Source organism: Oncorhynchus kisutch, linkage group LG4 (genome assembly GCF_002021735.2).
Source record: "Oncorhynchus kisutch isolate 150728-3 linkage group LG4, Okis_V2, whole genome shotgun sequence".
Classification (NCBI taxonomy): Eukaryota; Metazoa; Chordata; class Actinopteri; order Salmoniformes; family Salmonidae; genus Oncorhynchus; species Oncorhynchus kisutch.
In genome coordinates this window covers 71,525,033-71,546,798 of record NC_034177.2, presented here as the reverse complement: position 1 = coordinate 71,546,798, position 21,766 = coordinate 71,525,033, and the positions used below count along the sequence as shown (strand labels likewise).

Here is a 21,766-nt window from a genome sequence, read left to right as displayed (position 1 = left end):
TTGCAAAAGTATAAATCAACCAGACTATTCTTATGTAGGGTTTTTATAAAGATTGAGTGCAAACCAACTAAAGAACAATGACACAACGGTAAAACTTTGCCCCTGATGTCTGACTGAAAATGAAATACATTTTAATAAATTGAAATGTAAAGAATTTGGCATTTATTTTCCTACATTGCAAAGAAAAGGACAACTAGTCACAATTCACTGTTCACACTTCCAATTCAAAAGTTTTAACAAAATAAACTAGCTTGTGTAGTTCAAATTATACTTTAATAATAATCACGTTATACAGTATTAGAACAATTATAGGCCTAACTTCTGTAATATCTAGCAGCAGGACATTATATAAATTACATAGTCCTTGTCCAGAAAACACAATTCTGGCCTATACCTCCACAATAGGTGTATGAAATATGGTAGTATCTCCACTTCATAAAATAAAAAATAAAAAAATTCATAATGACTACACCTATGCGTTCTTCTCAGGTCTACACAAGTACATGGAGGATAGGTGTTGTTTCTGGAGAGGAGCAGTGTATCACCTACTATGTACAGTAACTGTCATTTTTGGTCATAAGCTGTATCCCGTTTGATTTGACAGATTCTAGTAATATTAGTAATACTTCTGTATTGGTAGCAGTGGCAAGCTTACATTAAAGTCAGCACTTTTGATGGATGGATCTCAACACAGGAGGTTGGTGGCACCTTCATTTTGGAGGACGGGCTCGTGGTAATGGCTGGAGTGGAATAGTATCAAATACATAGTTTCCATGTGTTTAATGCCATTCCATGCGCTCCATTCCAGCCATTATTATGAGCCGTCCTCCCCTTAGGAGCCTCCAATGGATCTCAATTGGTAAATTTGGTCCGATTAATCTGTTTTGTGTCTCTAATACTACCATACATTTGAATAAACAGATGTTGTGGCCTTGAACAGAGTGAATCATAATTCCATTCCAACATTGCACATATACACTGAAATTTCACTCTCAATCAAATTATCTAGCCATAGAAGTAAAGTGGTGCTCTACCACAGCAGCTCACCACATTGGTCTAACCATATCTATAATATTACAGCAAATATTGTTTTATTATTTGTGTATTTGAAGCATTCTAATGCACTGTTGGAGCGAGTAACATAAGCATTTCACTGCAGTGTTTCATAACACTTTCAAATCTGTGTATGCAACCAATAAACTTTGATTTGAATACACATCAGAGACACACTTTACTGATGAATGACACCCGTTTATAGCGTTGACTCCCTCATTTGGATGGGAACAGTTGGCACTCCTTCTCAAAGTCGCAGCCCTGGAGAAGTTCCCCGTAGTGGTCTCTGACATCCTGGTAGAGCGGGGCTCCCTCCTCTCCCTGGTTGTCGGCCAGGCCTGGGAAGGCCAGGGGCCTCTCGTTGAGCAGTGCCTGCAGACGGAGGTTTCCGCTGCAGTCATACAGCACAAGGACCAGGTTGGCAGCGTAGGGCATCATGCGGCTGGTGCGGAAGGCACGCTGGCCCTGGGTGACATAGTTGTTGGAGGTCAGGGGCACGCTGTCCTTGAAGAAGCCCAGCAGGGTCAGCAGAGGCAGGAGAGTGTCAGCGTGACCCACCTGGATGGTCGCTGCTTCTGTGACATTACTGCCAGATCTGAGGGACAGAATGGGACATGTATACTTCAGGAGGGTAATTATTTATTTGCGGCAGAACAATGTGGTATGTAAGTGAACAAGAACTTACTTGACCAGAGGCAGTGAATTGCAAAACACTAGTTGTCATACACTAGTCTACATATACTCAAGGGGGTGTCAGTTGAGAACAGTTTTGAACGATTTGTATTTATGTATGGAATGCAGGAATTGACCACATGGTTTTAGAAAACATGTTGTCCCTGCATGTTGCCCTGTACTAAATGCAAGCTTTTTCCCTTTGTCGATGTGGTCATCATTTCATGGAGTCTGAAGGAAGAAACCACATGGAAAAAGTGGTGAGCAAGTTAGGTCCAAAAAACTGTTTTTCAGAAAGTCAAATTCATTGATTAAACCTAACATGAAAGTGCATCCTTGTAGCTGTGTGGTCTAATATAGTCCAAATGTTTGCCTTGGAGTAAGTTGAGGCAATGCCTAGGGTAAGTTGAGGCAATGGCCACCATACCCTATTCAAATGATGATTGCATTCTCAGTTTTATGCATTCAAACATTAGTATGCATTAGTATTTTTACAATGTGTCATGCATATGAACAAAATCTGAGAGAACAGAGCAGACATTGTGCCCTGTGTATACAAACGTAAAACAAGCAGGAGTCTAACCCCCCTTGAGGTTCTTGATAGAGCAGCCAAGGAAGTGAAAGAAGGGAAGTCCATTCGAGCAGCAGCAATGGAATATTTTGTTTTACTGAGTGACACTGAAGAGGTAAAAAAAGAAGAAACAAACAGACATGTACCTGTGCGACACGCTATGATAGATTAGCAGAGACACAAGGTTTTATCTGATGACATGGAGTCTGAGCTTGCTAAAAATTTCAAGAATTTCACGGACCAGTTTCATGGGCTTAGTAACCTCAAATGCAGAGATCTTGCCTACGAATTGGCACATCGAAACAAAATCCCTGTCCCAGACAACTGGTATGGAAATGGAAGGGTAAGCAATATTGAACAGTGATCTACATCGAAATGTAGACATACATTTAAGATATACAATATACCACAGCCCCATTCTATGACCTACGAGCACCATCGCCCACTGTCACAGGACAGAAGCATCCACTTACCCCAAGGCGGCTCAATCTACCCTGGCCTATGCTCAATTTACCCCGTTGTTCCAAGAGAACACTTTTTTTTGGACAAACTATGTTTTACAAACTGTTATGTTTATATATATTTTTTAAATTATTTCCAAGGATACACAACATCCTGAAATATGTGTAGATATCGGTTAGAAAGAGTACTATATTTCCCTTCACATAGTAAGGCGGAATGTAAAAAAGGGCTCCATTTACCCCACTCTCCCCTACAGTGTTCCATTGACTGACAAGAAACCTTGAGATTATGTGGCAGGTACATGAATTCACTTTATTTGAAAAATCTAATCAAATCTCCTCTTACCTTTACAACAGAGGAGTGCCACAACTCACAGATTCATATTCTTATGAGTTCTATGATCAGGTGTGCTGCTACATGCACTGTGCGTGCAACACAGCATGACAGACACATTTATTCTGTAACAGAAACGTGTATTGACGTGTGGGTGTGGTGCGTGAACCACAAAATACAATTTCGTCACAGTCCAGGGAAAAGGCACACACACACCCACACAACAGGATCCTGACCAGACAAAAGGGTCTGCAAACTTCTATGATGAGCTGCTATTGATGGGTAATTGTATTACTCATTTGAACCCTATAATGAGTATTGAATAATGTAGGATGTGGATTGCCCATAATCCTACCCCTATATGTATGCGCTTTGGTTAAACTTCTCTCAGTATCATGTAGACGACACTCACAGTTTGAGGACTTGGCTAAACTAGGATGTATAACAGGACACAGGGTGCAAACGAGAAGGTCATGTGTCATATTCGATTGACACGTTGAAAGGTTATTTTCTAACAGTATTTCTGACACTTGCAATAGATACTGTACCGGGCAGTTGTTTGTATAATATTACAGTTTGGTCCTAATCGGTTTAGGAAGTATCCCTTAAAAACGACAGTTCACACCAAAATCAAAGTTTGTCAGATCTTTCTGACCTCAAGTACAATACCACTTGAATTTTTTGGTCGGTTTAGGAAGTATCCATTGCGAAACATACATTTGTCTTTTCCCAGTCTTGTTTTTTCCCAACAACTCAGACACAACCCACACTCACAAGAGGCTGGAAGGAGCACAGGGTCAGCCACAGAGCAGCATCCATTGAGCAGGTTAGGGGATAAGATCTTTGCTCAAGGGTACAACAACACAAAGGTAACCTCAAGGCTACCACAGCCCCAGGCAAAGTGGTCTTGCATTGAGATACGTCCACTTCCCAGACATCTGTTGAGTAGAATGGAATCAATGGAAAAGATAAGCGCTATAATTTCCAGATTTTATTCTGTGCCTATTTTTTTCCATTCATGTGGGATATAAAGACGCGGACCAACACAACCAATGGCGTGGGACAACAATTAATGTTTACATTACACTACATTTCGGGTTTGTAAACGTCTGACAAACTTTGATTTTGGAGTGTCCTGTCCTTTTAAACACATATAGCCTAAAAATAGTTTTTTTTTAATGTTAGTTACATTTTTACCCAAAGGCCATCCACTTTTAATCACTTTGCTATAATGGTGGATGACATGAAGCCTGACACGTGAGGCTAACCAGTCCCTCACCTGATCTCATTGGCCGCTCTATCCAGACGGCTGAATACATCATGAAAGAGGATGCAGCTTGACTTGCTGTTGATGTCATGACCATAACTCCTTTTCCAGAACTGCTTCAGGTCATTTGCATACTCCAAAACCTGTTTGTGAGGTAAATGCTGTGTAAGTATACCATGGGATTAGATGGTGTAGGCTTTGTGTGGATATCACGTTAGATAGTTTCCATATACATTAACCTGTTAGTGGGGTAATTGCTGTATAAGTACAGTGCATTCGGAAAGACCTGGACTTTTTCCACATTTTGTTATGTTACAACCTTATTCTAAAATGGATTCAATCGTTTTTTTTCATCAATCTAAACACAATACCCCATAATGACAAAACAAAAAAGGGTTTTTAGAAATGTTTGCAAATTTATTACAAAAAAGAACCTGAAATATCACATTTACAAAAGCATTCAGATCCTTTACTCAGTACTTTGTTGAAGCACCTTTGGCAGCGATTAAAGCCTGAAGTCTTCTTGGGTATGACACTACAAGCTTGGCAGACCTGTATTTAGGGAGTTTCTCCCATTCTTCTCTGCAGATCCTCTCAAGCTCTGTCAGGTTGGATGGGGAGTGTTGCTGCACAGATATTTTTATGTCTCTTTTTTATTGAACTAGGCAAGTCAGTTAAGAACAAATTCTTATTTACAATGACGACCTACCCCGGCCAAAACCTAACCCAGACAACGCTGGGCCAATTGTGTGCATCCCAATCACGTCCGGTTGTGATACAGCCTGGAATCGAACCAGGGTCTATAGTGACGCCTCTAGCACTGAGATGCAGTGCCTTAGACCGCTGCGCCACTCGCAAGATGTTCGATAGGGTTCAAGCCTGGATTCTGGCTGGGCCACTCAAGGACATTCAGAGACTTGTCCCGAAGCAACTCGTGCGTTGTCTTGTCTGTGTCCTTAGGGTCGTTGTCCTGTTTTTTTTTTTATTTTTTTTTTATTTCACCTTTATTTAACCAGGTAGGCTAGTTGAGAACAAGTTCTCATTTGCAACTGCGACCTGGCCAAGATAAAGCATAGCAGTGTGAGCATACAACAAAGAGTTACACATGGAGTAAACAATTAACAAGTCAATAACACAGTAGAAAACGAAGGGGGGGTCTATATACAATGTGTGCAAAAGGCATGAGGAGGTAGGCAAATAATTACAATTTTGCAGATTAACACTGGAGTGATAAAAGATCAGATGGTCATGTACAGGTAGAGATATTGGTGTGCAGAAGAGCAGAAAAGTAAATAAATAAAAACAGTACGGGGATGAGGTAGGTGAAAAGGGTGGGCTATTTACCAATAGACTATGTACAGCTGCAGCGATCGGTTAGCTGCTCAGATAGCTGATGTTTGAAGTTGGTGAGGGAGATGAAAGTCTCCAACTTCAGCGATTTTTGCAATTCGTTCCAGTCACAGGCAGCAGAGTACTGGAACGAAAGGCGGCCAAATGAGGTGTTGGCTTTAGGGATGATCAGTGAGATACACCTGCTGGAGCGCGTGCTACGGATGGGTGTTGCCATCGTGACCAGTGAGCTGAGATAAGGCGGAGCTTTACCTAGCATAGACTTGTAGATGACCTGGAGCCAGTGGGTCTGGCGACGAATATGTAGCGAGGGCCAGCCGACTAGAGCATACAAGTCGCAGTGGTGGGTAGTATAAGGTGCTTTAGTGACAAAACGGATGGCACTGTGATAGACTGCATCCAGTTTGCTGAGTAGAGTGTTGGAAGCCATTTTGTAGATGACATCGCCGAAGTCGAGGATCGGTAGGATAGTCAGTTTTACTAGGGTAAGCTTGGCGGCTTGAGTGAAGGAGGCTTTGTTGCGGAATAGAAAGCCGACTCTTGATTTGATTTTTGATTGGAGATGTTTGATATGAGTCTGGAAGGAGAGTTTGCAGTCTAGCCAGACACCTAGGTACTTATAGACGTCCACATATTCTAGGTCGGAACCATCCAGGGTGGTGATGCTAGTCGGGCATGCAGGTGCAGGCAGCGACCGGTTGAAAAGCATGCATTTGGTTTTACTAGCGTTTAAGAGCAGTTGGAGGCCACGGAAGGAGTGTTGTATGGCATTGAAGCTTGTTTGGAGGTTAGATAGCACAGTGTCCAAAGACGGGCCGAAAGTATATAGAATGGTGTCGTCTGCGTAGAGGTGGATCAGGGAATCGCCCGCAGCAAGAGCAACATCATTGATATACACAGAGAAAAGAGTCGGCCCGAGAATTGAACCCTGTGGCACCCCCATAGAGACTGCCAGAGGACCGGACAGCATGCCCTCCGATTTGACACACTGAACTCTGTCTGCAAAGTAATTGGTGAACCAGGCAAGGCAGTCATCCGAAAAACCGAGGCTACTGAGTCTGCCGATAAGAATATGGTGATTGACAGAGTCGAAAGCCTTGGCAAGGTCGATGAAGACGGCTGCACAGTACTGTCTTTTATCGATGGCGGTTATGATGTCGTTTAGTACCTTGAGTGTGGCTGAGGTGCACCCATGACCGGCTCGGAAACCAGATTGCACAGCGGAGAAGGTACGGTGGGATTCGAGATGGTCAGTGACCTGTTTGTTGACTTGGCTTTCGAAGACCTTAGATAGGCAGGGCAGGATGGATATAGGTCTGTAACAGTTTGGGTCCAGGGTGTCTCCCCCTTTGAAGAGGGGGATGACTGCGGCAGCTTTCCAATCCTTGGGGATCTCAGACGAGATGAAAGAGAGGTTGAACAGGCTGGTAATAGGGGTTGCGACAATGGTGGCAGATAGTTTCAGAAATAGAGGGTCCAGATTGTCAAGCCCAGCTGATTTGTACGGGTCCAGGTTTTGCAGCTCTTTCAGAACATCTGCTATCTGGATTTGGGTAAAGGAGAACCTGGAGAGGCTTGGGCGAGGAGCTGCGGGGGGGGCGGAGCTGTTGGCCGAGGTTGAAGTAGCCAGGCGGAAGGCATGGCCAGCCGTTGAGAAATGCTTATTGAAGTTTTCGATAATCATGGATTTATCAGTGGTGACCGTGTTACCTAGCCTCAGTGCAGTGGGCAGCTGGGAGGAGGTGCTCTTGTTCTCCATGGACTTCACAGTGTCCCAGAACTTTTTGGAGTTGGAGCTACAGGATGCAAACTTCTGCCTGAAGAAGCTGGCCTTAGCTTTCCTGACTGACTGCGTGTATTGGTTCCGGACTTCCCTGAACAGTTGCATATCACGGGGACTATTCAATGCTATTGCAGTCCGCCACAGGATGTTTTTGTGCTGGTCGAGGGCAGTCAGGTCTGGGGTGAACCAAGGGCTGTATCTGTTCTTAGTTCTGCATTTTTTGAACGGAGCATGCTTATCTAAAATGGTGAGGAAGTTACTTTTAAAGAATGACCAGGCATCCTCAACTGACGGGATGAGGTCAATGTCCTTCCAGGATACCCGGGCCAGGTCGATTAGAAAGGCCTGCTCACAGAAGTGTTTTAGGGAGCGTTTGACAGTGATGAGGGGTGGTCGTTTGACTGCGGCTCCGTAGCGGATACAGGCAATGAGGCAGTGATCGCTGAGATCCTGGTTGAAGACAGCGGAGGTGTATTTGGAGGGCCAGTTGGTCAGGATGACGTCTATGAGGGTGCCCTTGTTTACAGAGTTAGGGTTGTACCTGGTGGGTTCCTTGATGATTTGTGTGAGATTGAGGGCATCTAGCTTAGATTGTAGGACTGGCGGGGTGTTAAGCATATCCCAGTTTAGGTCACCTAACAGAACAAACTCTGAAGCTAGATGGGGGGCGATCAATTCACAAATGGTGTCCAGGGCACAGCTGGGAGCTGAGGGGGGTCGGTAGCAGGCGGCAACCGTGAGAGACTTATTTCTGGAGAGAGTAATTTTCAAAATTAGTAGTTCGAACTGTTTGGGTATGGACCTGGAAAGTATGACATTACTTTGCAGGCCATCTCTGCAGTAAACTGCAACTCCTCCCCCTTTGGCAGTTCTATCTTGACGGAAGATGTTATAGTTGGGTATGGAAATCTCTGAATTTTTGGTGGCCTTCCTGAGCCAGGATTCAGACACAGCAAGGACATCAGGGTTAGCAGAGTGTGCTAAAGCAGTGAGTAAGACAAACTTAGGGAGGAGGCTTCTGATGTTGACATGCATGAAACCAAGGCTTTTTCGAACACAGAAGTCAACAAATGAGGGTGCCTGGGGACATGCAGGGCCTGGGTTTACCTCCACATCACCCGCGGAACAGAGAAGGAGTAGTATGAGGGTGCGGCTAAAGGCTATCAAAACTGGTCGCCTAGAGCGTTGGGGACAGAGAATAAGAGGAGCAGGTTTCTGGGCATGGTAGAATATATTCAGGGCATAATGCGCAGACAGGGGTATGGTGGGGTGCGGGTACAGCGGAGGTAAGCCCAGGCACTGGGTGATGATGAGAGAGGTTGTATCTCTGGACATGCTGGTAGTAATGGGTGAGGTCACCGCATGTGTGGGAGGTGGGACAAAGGAGTTATCAGGGGTATGAAGAGTGGAACTAGGGGCTCCATTGTGAACTAAAACAATGATAACTAACCTGAACAACAGTATACAAGGCATATTGACATTTGAGAGAGACATACAGCGAGGCATACAGTAATCACAGGTGTTGAATTGGGAAAGCTAGCTAAAACAGTAGGTGAGACAACAGCTAATCAGCTAGCACAACAACAGCAGGTAAAATGGCGTAGACTAGGCAACGGGGCCAACAGATAAAACAAACAAGCAGAATGGAGTACCGTGATTTATGGACAGTCCAGCGTGCATCAGCTATGTAGCCAAGAGATCAGTGTCCAGGGGGCAGCGGTGGATGGGGAAGGGAAGCTGGACTGGCGAGTGTTATCCAGGTTAAAAAAACGAACAATGACTAAATAGCTTGTAGCTAGTTAGCTGGTTAGCTTCTGGAGGTTCTTGAGTGTGTTCTAAAAATAAATAAAAAATAATAGCGATTCCGTATCACATTGGGTGAGGCAGGTTTCCGGAAGGTATAAACAAATTAAAAGTCAAAAGAGATAGAAAGTAAATATGGGTCCGGTGGGCGTTTGGGACGCGGCGATTCAGGCGGTTAGCAGGCCTGTGCTAACAAGTTGGAAGGTGAATCTTAGCTCAGTCTGAGGTCCTGAGCGCTCAGCAGCAGGTTTTCATCAAGGATCACTCTGTACTTTACTCCGTTCATCTTTCCCTTGATCCAGACTAGTCTCCCAGTCCCTGCCGCAGAAAAACATCCCCACAGCACGGTGCTGCCACCCCAATGCTTCACTGTAGGGATGGTACCAGGTTTCCTCCAGATGTGACACTTGGCATTCAGGCCAAAGAGTTCATTCTTGGTTTCATCAGACCAGAGAATCTTGTTTCTCATGGTCTGAGAGTCTTTGGGTGCCTTTTGGCAAACTCCACACGGGCTGTCATGTGCCTTTTACTGAGGAGTGGCTTCTGTCTGCCCACTCTACTATAAAGGCCTGATTGGTGGAGTGCTGCAGAGATGGTTGTCCTTCTGGAAGGTTCTCCCATCTCCACAGAGGAACTCCAGAGCTCTGTCAGAGTGACCATCGGGTTCTTGGTGACCTCCCTGACCAAGGCACATCTCCCCCAATTGCTCAGTCTAGGAAGAGACTTCATGGTTTCAAACTTCTTCCATTTAAGAATGATGGAGGCCACAATGTTCTTGGGGACCTTCAATGCTGTAGACATTTTTTGGTACCATTCCCCAGATCTGTGCCACGACACAATCCTGTCTTGGAGCTCTACGGACAATTCCTTTGGCCTCATGGCTTTGACATGCACTGTCAACTGTGGGACCTTATATAGACAGGTGTGTGCCTTTCCAAATCATGTCCAATGAATTGAATTTACTACAGGTGGACTCCAATCAAGTTGTAGATACATCTCAAGGATGATAAATGGAAACAGGATGCACCTGAGCTCAATTTCGAGTCTCATAGCAAAGGGTCTGAATGCTAGTGTAAATGTGATATTTCATTTAAAAAAAAAAATTATATAAATTTGCAAATGTCTGAAAAACATTTTTTGCTTTGTCATTATGGTGTATTGTGTTTAGATTGGTGAGGGAAAAAAACATGAATACATTTTAGAATAAGGCTGTAACGTAACAAAATGTGGAAAAAGTTAAGGGGCCTCAATACTTTCCGAATGCACTGTATACCATGATATGTAGGGTAGGCTTTGCATGAATACTTCGGTGAGTGATGCCCTCAGATAGACATTCTCTCATTGTGTAGAGTCGTGGTAGGATTTCCCCTAGGCCACCTGAGAGCTGGGCCAACTTACCTTATAACACAGGACACACCCACATAGCCTAGCTTCTTATTGACAATGCAAGACATCTATTCATACTCTAGATTAGGTGAGGATATTGTAAATAATACATTCATTATGTTTTAGATTAATGTCCTATTAGCAAAAGCACTTCACATAAAAAGGTAAATGGATTACTAGTTAGGCTAGATGCATCTAATTCATCTCTCCAATATTGATGAACTTCAATGTTTTTGATCACTGCTTAAAAAAATAGAGTTCCCCATAAATAATAAATGGTTCCATTTTCACATGAACTGATCAATACTCTGCAATGACGTAAAATGATTACTACTGCAGGGAATACAGTTGACGTACCAGTGCATCTGCCTCATCAAAGAGTTGACACCAGGGGGAGTTGATGGTTTTGATGGCCAACTCGTAAGCACACAGGTAAAATGCAGCCTCAGCCATGTCTACAGGGGGAAAGTAATGGCAAAGTGTTCACAGGAGCCATTACATTTTAGTCATTTAGCAGACACTTATCCAGATAGACTTATCGAACAATTAGGTTTAAAGGCCCAGTGCAGTCAAAAATGGGATTTTCCTGTGTTATATATATATATATACAAAAGTATGTGGACACCCCGTTCAAATGAGTGGATTTGGCTATTTCAGCCACACCCATTGGCCACACAAGCTTACAGAATGTGAATCGCCCAACATCAGTGACCGACCTCAATAATACTCGTGGCTGAATGAAAGCAAGTCCCCGCAGCAATGTTCCAACACTAGTGGAAAGCCTTCCCAGAAGAGTGGAGGTTGTTATAGCAGCAAAGGGGGACCAACTCCATATTAATGCTCATAATTTTGAAATGAGATTTTCTATGAGCAGGTGTCCACATACTTTTGGTTAAGTAGTGTATTTTATAGCTGGGACAATAAACCGAAAATGATTGACACCAACCATACAGATCACATATCGCAGGCATTTGCTGATATTGTTCATAACGATAATGTGAAGTATGAAACAAAATAACTTTGCTAAAATGGGTGATTGTTAATGACACAAACATCAAACTAGTCGTAGTAGTTTAAAGGATATTTGTTTTTAAACTGTGGTTCACATTAATGTTATAAACTTATCGTTCTATTTATCGTTAACGGATCAATTCAGGCAATTTATCGCAATGTGTATTTTTGTCCATATCGCCCAGCTCTAATATATTTCCACACTATGAGGTTGGAAAAATAAATGTGCAAATTATGATAATGCCCTTTCAGTGTAAGAGCTACTTGAAAAGACCGACAGAGATTTCAGCCTGTGAGTTTTGACCTTCCTGGTGACATTACCTGGGGGTAAATTAGTTAACAGGCCAATAAGAAAGAGAGATCCAAACATCTCAGGCAATAATAGCTAGTTTTCCCCTTCCAACTCTGACCACAGTGCTAGCTAAATTCTTGCTTGAGGAATTGCTCTTCGATAAGAAGCTATTTTTTTCCCTTTTTGACTATTTTAACTGAAAACAATTAGAGCCCGACCGATATATAGGTTCACCGATATTGTAGGATAATATTGGCCTTTAAACGCTACATTGGTATCGGCCAATAACTCCACCGATAACCGATATTCAATAAATAGGATGAAAAAAGGGAATCTCTTGCTTACAGCGCCATCAGAATGTATTTACACCCCTTGACCTTTTCCACATTGTTGTTACAACCTGAACTTAAAATAGATTAAATTGAGATTTGTATGTCACAGGCCTTCACACAATACCCTATAATGTCAAAGTGGATATGATGTTTTCAAATTATTATTATTATTATTTTTACAAATGAATAAAAAAAATAAAAAGCTGAAATGTCTTGAGTCAATAAGTATTTAAATCCTTTGTAATGTCAAGCCTAAATAAGTTCAGGAGTAAAAATGTACTTAACAAGTCACATAAGATGCATGGACTCACTGTGTGCAATAATAGTGTAGAACATGACTTTAGAATGACTACCTCATCTCAGTACCCCGCACATACAATTATCTGTAAAGTCCATCACTTGAGCAGTGATTTTCGAACACAGATTCAACCACAAAGACCATGGAGGTTGTCCAATGTTTCGCAAAGAAGGGCACCTATTGGTAGATGGGGGGGGGGGGGAAAGCAGACATTGAATATCCCTTTGAGCATGGTGAAGTTATGAACTACACTTTGGATAGTGTATCAATACACCCAGTCACTACAAAGATAAAGGTGTTCTTCCTAACTCAGTTGCCAGAGAGGAAGGAAAGCATTCAGGTATTTCACCATGAGGCCAATGGTAACTTTAAAACAGTTACAGAGTCTAATGGCTGTGATAGGAGAAAACTGAGGATAGATCTACAACATTGTAGTTACTCCACAATACCAACCTAATTGACAGAGTGAAAAGAAGGAACCCTGTATAGAATACAAATATTTCAAAACAAGCATCCTGTTTGCAACATGGCACTAAAGTAATACTGCTACAAATGTGGGAAAAAAGCACTTCACATTTTGTCCTGAATACAATGCGTTGTGTTTGTTGCAAATACAATAAAACACATTACGGAGTACCACTCTCCATATTTTCAAACATAGTGATGGCTGCATCATTTTATGTGTATGCTTGTAATCGTTAAGGACTGGGGAGTTGTCAGGATAAAAAAATAAAACAGAATGGAGCTATGCACAGGCAAAATCCTGGTTCAGTCTGCTTTCCACAAGACACTGGGAGATGAATTCACCTTTCAGCAGGACAATAAGCTAAAACACAAGGACAAATCTACCCTGGAATTGCTTATCAAGAAGACAGTGAATGTTCCTGAGAGGCCAAGTTACAGTTTCGATTTAAATCTATGACAAGACCTGAAAATGGGTTTCTAACATTGATCAACAACTAATTTGACAGAACTTGAAGAAATAAAAAAATTATAATGTGCAAATATTGTACAATCCAGGTTTGCAAAACTCTTAAGACTTACCCAGAAAGACTGTAAGCTGTAATCACAGCCAAATGTGTGTCTACGAAGTATTGATTCAGGGGTGTGAATAGTTATGTAAATGAGATATTTCTGTATTTAATTTTCAATAAATTAGCAAAAATGTCTAAAAACATGTTTTCGCTTTGTGATTGTGAAGTATAGTGTGTAGATAGGTGAGATTTTTAATTTTATTTAATCAATTTTGAATTTAGGCTGTAACACATCAAAATGTGGAATAAGTCAAGGGGTATGAATACTTTCTGAGGGCACTAATCTGAACACTTGCGGCCATTTTCATGATGTGCCATTATTGTCACAATGTATGGAATCAATATTTGAGGCAGTTATTGGACAATTGCTCTTTTGGATGGCAATGTATGAGAATTCAGTGTGGGAAAATGACACTAATTCCCCCACTGTAAAACTGTACATCGGCAGATATATCAGTATCGGTACGTTTCCCCCCTCAAAATACAGGAATCATATCGGACCCCAAACAACATTTAGCTCGGTCTCTAAAAACAATCACAGTAAGGTACTTAATTGTTACCCAGAAATGATTTGATATTGAGATAAAAAACGGCTCCATTGGAACTTTAATTGCCTTGTCGACCTGGGGATTCGAAACAGCGACCTTTCGGTTACTTGCCCAACTTTCTTAACCGCTAGGCTACCTGCCGCTATTCCATGTAAAAATGACATTCTGACAAAACCATTCAGTTGAGGGAATTGTTTATGGGAGTGCTTAACTGTTTTGTACTGTTAGTGAGAAAACAGCCCCATCTAGTGTCTAAATATTCTGTAAAATGTTTGCAATCAAGCAGATCTGAAGGAGATCCGTTCATTGTATAGAGAACATGAGCAACATCATGAGGATAGCCCTCTCAGTAATAATAGAATAGCTATAAAATATTTACTATCCGCTGTAGAATAGACACTTTTGTTTCCCAACGTCCTGTGACAACTCACACACAAATAGAGATAGAGACAGATAGGCTAGAGATGGAGACCTGATGTAATGTGGCTGTAGGGGACCAGGAGCCGGTCTGCTATCTTCTCCTGCACCCTCCTCATCTCTGCACTGGACGTGAACTTGTCCAGCTCAGCCATGGCTGACTGGTTCTTGTCGACAGTCTCCACAAACCTGGTGCATTTGTCAAAGAACCTCATCAGTGCATCGTTCACCTCGTAGTCAATCTCTTCATCTTTGGATTCAAACATAGAAGGCACTGGTCATTCAAAGGGAGATCTTCAAAGTTTTGAAAATTATAATAATATTAAGGTCAATGAAAGTGAATGAAAAGCACAAATGAAAAGCTAGTGACAAGTTCAGAAAGTTTTTTTACAGTGTTATCGATAGTGTTATAACCCTGCATGTTATGACACAGTAAGACATGTTGAATTGTTTAAAATTTCACTTCCAAAAGACTGCTGGCCAATGCAATATCATGAAAAATGACCACTTATGACAAAATATAATATCGGTATTACATTTACCTAGCGTGGGTGTTGTTTCTGCTCTCCTACCAACTCATGCCAAACAATTTGGGGAATTGGGATTCCAGGGAACATGTTGTCCGAGGAAGCAACAGTAACCAATGGGGTCGGAGCTTAGCGAAGGGTCAATTGTTTAACTTGTCAATGACAAATAGTGTAAGCAAACGCACAAACAGATCTGGGACCAGCCTAGCTGAGGAACGCTAAACTCTGTTCTCTTATATCTAAGCGGTTGAGTATTGATAACTGGTTGCGTGACTTATCAGTCTATACTTGTAAAAATGTCAATTATGAAAACGCTTACCTGTATCTACATTTTTCCTGTACAACTGGTCCTTCTGTGGGGTGCTGAAATTCATACTTTTAATAAAAACTTTTATCGAATACAACCACTGATTTTTTTCCTAATTTGTGTTGCTCAACTGCAGGTGTAGCAGCCTTGAGGTACTACATACACTGAGATTAGCAGTGTACATTTTTTTTCCACAGTGTGCCATTACAGCAGCATGATTTGTGACCTGTTGCCACAAGAAAAGGTCAACCAGTGAAGAACAACCACCATTGTAAATACAACCCATATTTATACTTATTTATTTTCCCTTATGTATATCGTTACAACACTGTATTTATACATAATATGACATTTGTAATGTCTTTATTCTTTTGGAACTTCTGTGAGTGTAATGTTTACTGTTCATTGTTATTGTTTATTTCATTTTTGTATATGATCTACTTCACTTGTTTTGACAATGTTAACATATGTTTCCCATGCCAATAAAGCCCATTGCATTTATTTGAATTGATAAGCATGGATGCCACGTTCACGACAACTGGGAACTCTGAAAAAACAGTCATCCAACTGAACAGTCAACTCGGGCATCTTTCTTAAATTCGGACATTCCGAAATAAATTGAAGTCATAATTTGACCTCTTTTTCCCCCCGTGTTACCAGTAGTCTTGAAAGCACCATATGTTTCGACTGCTGTTGTTGCTAGCAAAGATTATGGATATACTGACAAGATACCTCTCTCTACCCTAACAATGGGAGCCACAAAGCAACTCGGCGGGTTCTCTAGCTCCCACCTGTCCCTTCTTGGAATGGTAGATACATCGCATTATTGTAATATTTTAAATATTCGATTAGGGTTTATTTCATACCATTAATATGCATAGTAATCTCGAGACAACTCCGAAAAAAATGTATAAAGTTGACGGGATGTCAGGTGTCCTTGTTAGTACACACTTAAAAACTTAAGCATTACGAAATTTTTATTCGATCATTCCCGCAAATAACCCATTCGTTTTTTTGTTGACCAAATTCGACTCACTGACCTCCATCCAAAAACTCGCTTGGTGGGCGAAACGAAAAACAACGCCACCTGCTGGAGGGAAACAGACTTGGCCACTCTCTTACTAGCAAATTGACCAGTTATCGATTCTCAACCCCGCCTCGATTTAAGAACGTAGTTGAGCTTTCCTCAAATTCGACAAGGCTAACATTGACCTACTTAGTATATATATGCCTTATGTCTTGCAAATAATAAATAAAGAGTTGTATGCAATATGCTTGCACTTTGATACGATGCTATCATACAGACAACGAGTAGGGTTATATCTACCTTCTATGTCCCAGAGCTTTGCCAGTCCTCCCTGGAAAGAAAGGGTGCTGTTCACACACCTGTGCTTAGAACTGGTCATGAACTTGATGTGACCATCTTGTAGCTTTTCCTTAGATATCAATGATGGAAATAACTTGGACAACCTGACTGCCAAATGCCTGTGGTCGAGGACTCCCTTCTGAACGAGACGGCCATCCATCTCATCAGTGTACCACATCTTCCACTGCGTAATTTCACGCAACCAGCGCTCCTCTCCAGAGGCCTTCTGTACAACAAGATTGTGAAGTGCTCGCATCTTCTTGACGTTTTTCGTCGTCGGGTACCTTGAACCGTGCCGTATGATAGCGGTCAGATGAATTTCGCGACATTCTGCAGATGGGGGCTTTACAAGAGATTTGTTTACAGCGAGTATGTCATCAATGAGGTAAGGGTTCACTTCTTCATATCTACCTTTTGTGGTGAAATATTTAGCAATCGCTGGAATATCTGGAGTGGTCTGGACATTTCCCCATAATGAACAACACGAGGTGTAACTAAAGAAGAAATGCGCACTAATAACTTTCAACGGAATGGTAAGCAGCATATTTACTTTATTTCGCCAAAAACGTATCAGACAATTCCTGCCCTCAACTCCAGGCGTGCGTTACCATTCCAGTTTTGTTAAATATTAATCAGCAGGCCTATTGGTATCTTTCCCGGAGTTTTCAGGTCCATGGCCAACTGTACAGAACACTTTAGGATTTCAGTCATTCGAACTATGGATGGATAATTTGGTTTTGATAAATTGAAATACTTGTATATCCAACTGGATTGTCACAGCTCTGTCATACCCCTGGAGCTAGACCTAGGGGCAATCTATTAAAACATGTAGTCAGCAATTAAATACATACTCCTGAACTTTGGCGACTAAGAATGTATTTTTTAAACCCCACACTTTGGGCTGGTTGTGTAAATGTGTAGTTCATACTCGCATAATCTATGCGCAGAATTACTGTTTTTACCTCAATTAACCATGAAATCTCTAGTTTCAAGGCGACAGTTTTCTTGAAGCTGTCATTTAGCCCCGCATGGGCCAGCTCCCTAGTAATTAGAGTTCTAGCCTATGAGCCTAAGCCCCTCGCATTTTAGTGACGGCTTGCAAGAGGCCAGTCCAGCACTATCCAATGAGGTTGCAGGGCGGGCCCAATGGCTCATTGGAGGGTACTATGGTGTTGAATGCTGAGCTGTAGTCAATGAACCACATTCTTACATAGGTATTCCTTTTGTCCAGATGGGATAGGGCAGCGTGATAGCGATTGCGTTGTCTGTGGAGCTGTTGGGGTGGTATGCAAACTGAAGTGGTTCTAGGGTGGCCGGTAAGGTGGAGGTGATATGATCCTTGACTAGTCTCTCAAAGCACTTCTTGATGACAGAAGTGAGTGCTACCAACCAGTCATCTCACACAGCACCTTCCCGCTAACCATCCCTGTATGCACACAACAAGCACAGAGCCACGCCTCATATGATTTGCAAAAATGAAATGATGACAAATACTTTACTCAATAGGTCACTCCCACGAAGGCCAACTTTGAGTGGTTACTGTCCCAGGCTTTAATGTGCTGTTCTAACCTGCTACGTAAAGTCACTTCTGTCCGTAGCTGTATACGATCTATGCCTTTTCTCAATTGGATTTGTTAAACTCCTGCAATCCTCTCTTCTCCGTTCTCTGACGCTTACTTTTGAAAAAGGTAAGGTAATCGAAGAGAGGGAAAATGTACGAAAATGTGCTCAGATGAAATGAGACTCCTCCAATCGCGCCTCATCAGGCAAATTACGTTTACAGGGTGGAATTCCAAAATACATTTATAAAAACAAATGTAGCATGTTGTGCAAGACATTTTCCAGATGAAAGTAGGATATCGTTTTAAATGTTCGCCAGCTTTTCTCCTTTGAGAAAACAATTGCTTATACAAACAGATTTCAAAACTCTTCTGCGAAAGACTCAGGTGGGATACACTTGTGCTTCCTTGCCAAAAGGAGGCTATCGACCACTTATCGATGAGAGGACAGAGGAGAGAGGGCGGAAGACGGACTTGCCCAAATGAGAAAAGGCCCCAGTGACAACCGAACGAGACTTCCATAGAGTGGCGAGGGATCAATAAACCTATCAACTTCAGCACACACTGGTGACTTGAATGATGCAATTCATGTTCACATTTAAATAATAAAACATTAAATTAAATTAAACAAATCCCCCAGTTGTTTTACAAGATGTTACTTTAAAACATTTTAATTTGGTAAGTATTTAATTTGTTTTATATGTCAAGTTTCGAAATCAGTCACAAACAAACACACGTCATATCATTAAACAAACCTCTCAATTAATTTGTATGAAATTGAGCAAATTCTAAACATATATTGTGGTGCGTGTTGGGATAGCACTTCGCTCTGGAGCCTGCAGCCTTGGTCAACGTGGCTATTGGAGGGTCTAATTAGCCCCTAAACCCTCAATCATTTTCCCTCCCTCAGCTTTGGGACACTTGTGCATATGATGGAGGCGCGCGTGAACGTGCAAATGAGGGCCGGAGGGAATTGGGTGATTTGGAATTCAGCCGTACAGTATGTTGCAACACATGTACTGTAGTAGTAGCAGCACTTGGAAGACTTTGGAGCCAAACACGCATAGCACATGCCCCTTAGATGACCCAGCTAATGGTCTGTCACCAATCTCACAGGCACACAGTTGGGTATGGAGTGTTAACAGTTTTGAGAGTACAACACACTTTATTCCAATCAAGTAACAGAAAACAGCCCATTCCAGTGCATTTTGGGCATCATATTGTTAGTCTAACCATGGTTGTTAGATATCAGAGCTAAGTCATTTTGGCAACCTTAATTGCATTAATGTTGATAAGTGGCCTCTTAAATCATGCAGACGAGCTCCGGGCCTGTCTACCCGACTGGCGCTTCTCCCTCCCTGTACCGTCGTCACTCCCTCCGCTACTGCCTTTCTGAACTGCATCAACACGTGTGTTGTGTTCTACTGCTCAGACGTTGCATGCATCAACCAATGGTTGCATGCCATGTCATTAACTGTGCCGTCGGGCACCAGATTGCAATAACAATATGTGGTCAGCTGATATACATTAAAAACCAATCACGGCGTCTTGACATGACCATCGCCATGTCAAGACCTGCCACTGCCAAAACCCTACATTTATTTTTAGTTTTTTAAAGCATCTTTGAGATTGTCTTTAATAAAAAGCACTATATATAAAATATATAAAAACATATATAATACATCTATTATTAATTGGCCATACTCATCTTTTCTTTTAAATAAATAGTTTTAAAACATGTACACTATTGTGATAACAAAATGATTCAGGCTACTTTTTAGTCAAAATTAACCCACATATCAATCTTGAGCAAAAAATGTAGGATAATTTTACATTTAATCATGAAAACTAATCCAGTGTTCATTGCTGGTTGGACTTCCAAATTTGCACATATTTGCCTTTACCCAGGCAGGTCACAAAACCACACCTATGTGAAGCTAGCCACAATAGTGGATTTTGAGTTTCTCCTTCAAAATAAAAGTCCCTCATTAGCTAGGTTTGCATTCAATTTGCGACAGGGTTTCATGCGAATATTCTATAATCTGCATAAAATCATGTGCATTTTCACACCAGAAATGTGTTTCCATCAAACTGATTTATTGAGGATAAAAGTATGTGCGTGATGACGTAGTGCACATAAAAACAACGTTTGTGGTTAAATTCCCATGTATTGAATGAAAAATCCAAGTTGAATGGGTTTCCATCGCATGTTCAACTCTACTGATGGTTTTGTCACAAACAGTTGCATTATATATCAAATGTGCTCACTGGTCTTGGCATGTGTGCTCTAGCCAACAGCTCGCTGATACAGTGCAGGTAGGCTACATACATTATGAGATTATTATTATAAAAGCATCAATCTTATCACCAGAATAAGACCCTCTATATTTATTGCAAAGGAGCATCCAGCTCATCACATGCACCACCCTGTGAAGTTTTTTCTATTTAATCTGTAGCCTAATAAACTGCATGGTTTGCCGAGTCATAGTGGGAGGCCCAGAAAACATATTATCACGTGACTCCAAGTTTACTTCCAGAGAGGGTGTGTTATATGGCTAATATACCACGGCTAACGGCTGGTCTTAAGCACGACTCAACGCGGAGTGCCTGGATACAGCCCTAAGCTGTGGTATATTGGCCATATATCACAAACCCCCGAGAAGCCTTATTACTATTATAAACCGGTTACCAATGTAATTAGAGCAGTAAAAATACATATTTTGTCATCTTTTGGTATATGGTCTGATAAATATAGCTTTCAGTCAATCAGCATTCAGGGCTCGAACCATCCAGTTTATAATAGGCTTTATAAACTGGGTGGTTCGAGCCCTGAATGCTGATTGGCTGACAGCTGTGGTATATCAGATCGTATACCACGGGTATGACAAAATATTTATTTTTGCTGCTCTAATTACATTCGCAACCAGTTTATAATAGTAATAAGGCACCTTGGGGGTTTATGATACATGACCAATAAACCACGACTAAGGGCTGTGTCCAGGCACTATGCAATGCATCGTGCATAAGAACAGCCCATAGCCATGGTATATTGACCATATACCACATCTCCTCGGGCCTTATTGCTTAATTATAACATGGCATTGTTGAATTCTTCTTTCTGAGTGGCCTGAAGGGTATTCTAGAGCATGCATTATTTCCCTATAACGCAAGGTGTAGTTAATTTTTACATGTTTTTTTTAGCTGCTTTTGAAAGAAAAAGTCTAATTTGAAAACAGTATTGGTATTGTTGAATTCGATTTTGATAATAGCATGCTAGGACTGATGGTTTGGTTAGCTAAACTAGCAAGTCTAGTTGGTTACCATGGCAACTACTGTAGCTATCTAGTAAACTTGCTAGCTAGTTCAGTGGATGTTGAACACATTTCTACTTGGAA

At 41.7% G+C, this 21,766-nt stretch overlaps 1 protein-coding gene across 2 annotated transcripts; it reads right to left on the bottom strand.

Annotated features, from left to right (window-relative positions):
* Positions 1–142: 142 nt before the first annotated feature.
* Positions 143–17,464, bottom strand: LOC109889945 (multiple inositol polyphosphate phosphatase 1). Of its 2 annotated transcripts, XM_020481799.2 has the most exons (5): positions 16,774–17,464; positions 14,668–14,862; positions 11,038–11,135; positions 4,371–4,501; positions 143–1,648 (listed from the first exon to the last, which is right to left on the bottom strand). In XM_020481799.2, the coding sequence occupies exons 1-5, from the start codon at positions 17,354–17,356 to the stop codon at positions 1,270–1,272; spliced, it is 1,386 nt and encodes a 461-aa protein (XP_020337388.1). In that variant the 5' UTR covers positions 17,357–17,464; the 3' UTR covers positions 143–1,269. The 2 variants fall into 2 exon arrangements, with proteins under 2 accessions (XP_020337388.1, XP_031679433.1); XM_031823573.1 differs by lacking the exon at positions 14,668–14,862 and having other exon boundaries at positions 16,774–17,427.
* Positions 17,465–21,766: the final 4,302 nt, after the last annotated feature.

What these genes read in the sequence shown, in the direction of transcription:
- LOC109889945 (XM_020481799.2), bottom strand. Translation starts at nt 17,356, where the DNA reads ATGCTGCTTACCATTCCGTTGAAAGTTATTAGTGCGCATTTCTTCTTT. An exon ending in TTGATGAGGCAGATGCACTG is followed by an intron (nt 4,502 to 11,037) that starts GTACGTCAACTG and finishes CCTCACAAACAG; the next exon opens with GTTTTGGAGTATGCAAATGA. An exon ending in AGAGCGGCCAATGAGATCAG is followed by an intron (nt 1,649 to 4,370) that starts GTGAGGGACTGG and finishes TCTGTCCCTCAG; the next exon opens with ATCTGGCAGTAATGTCACAG.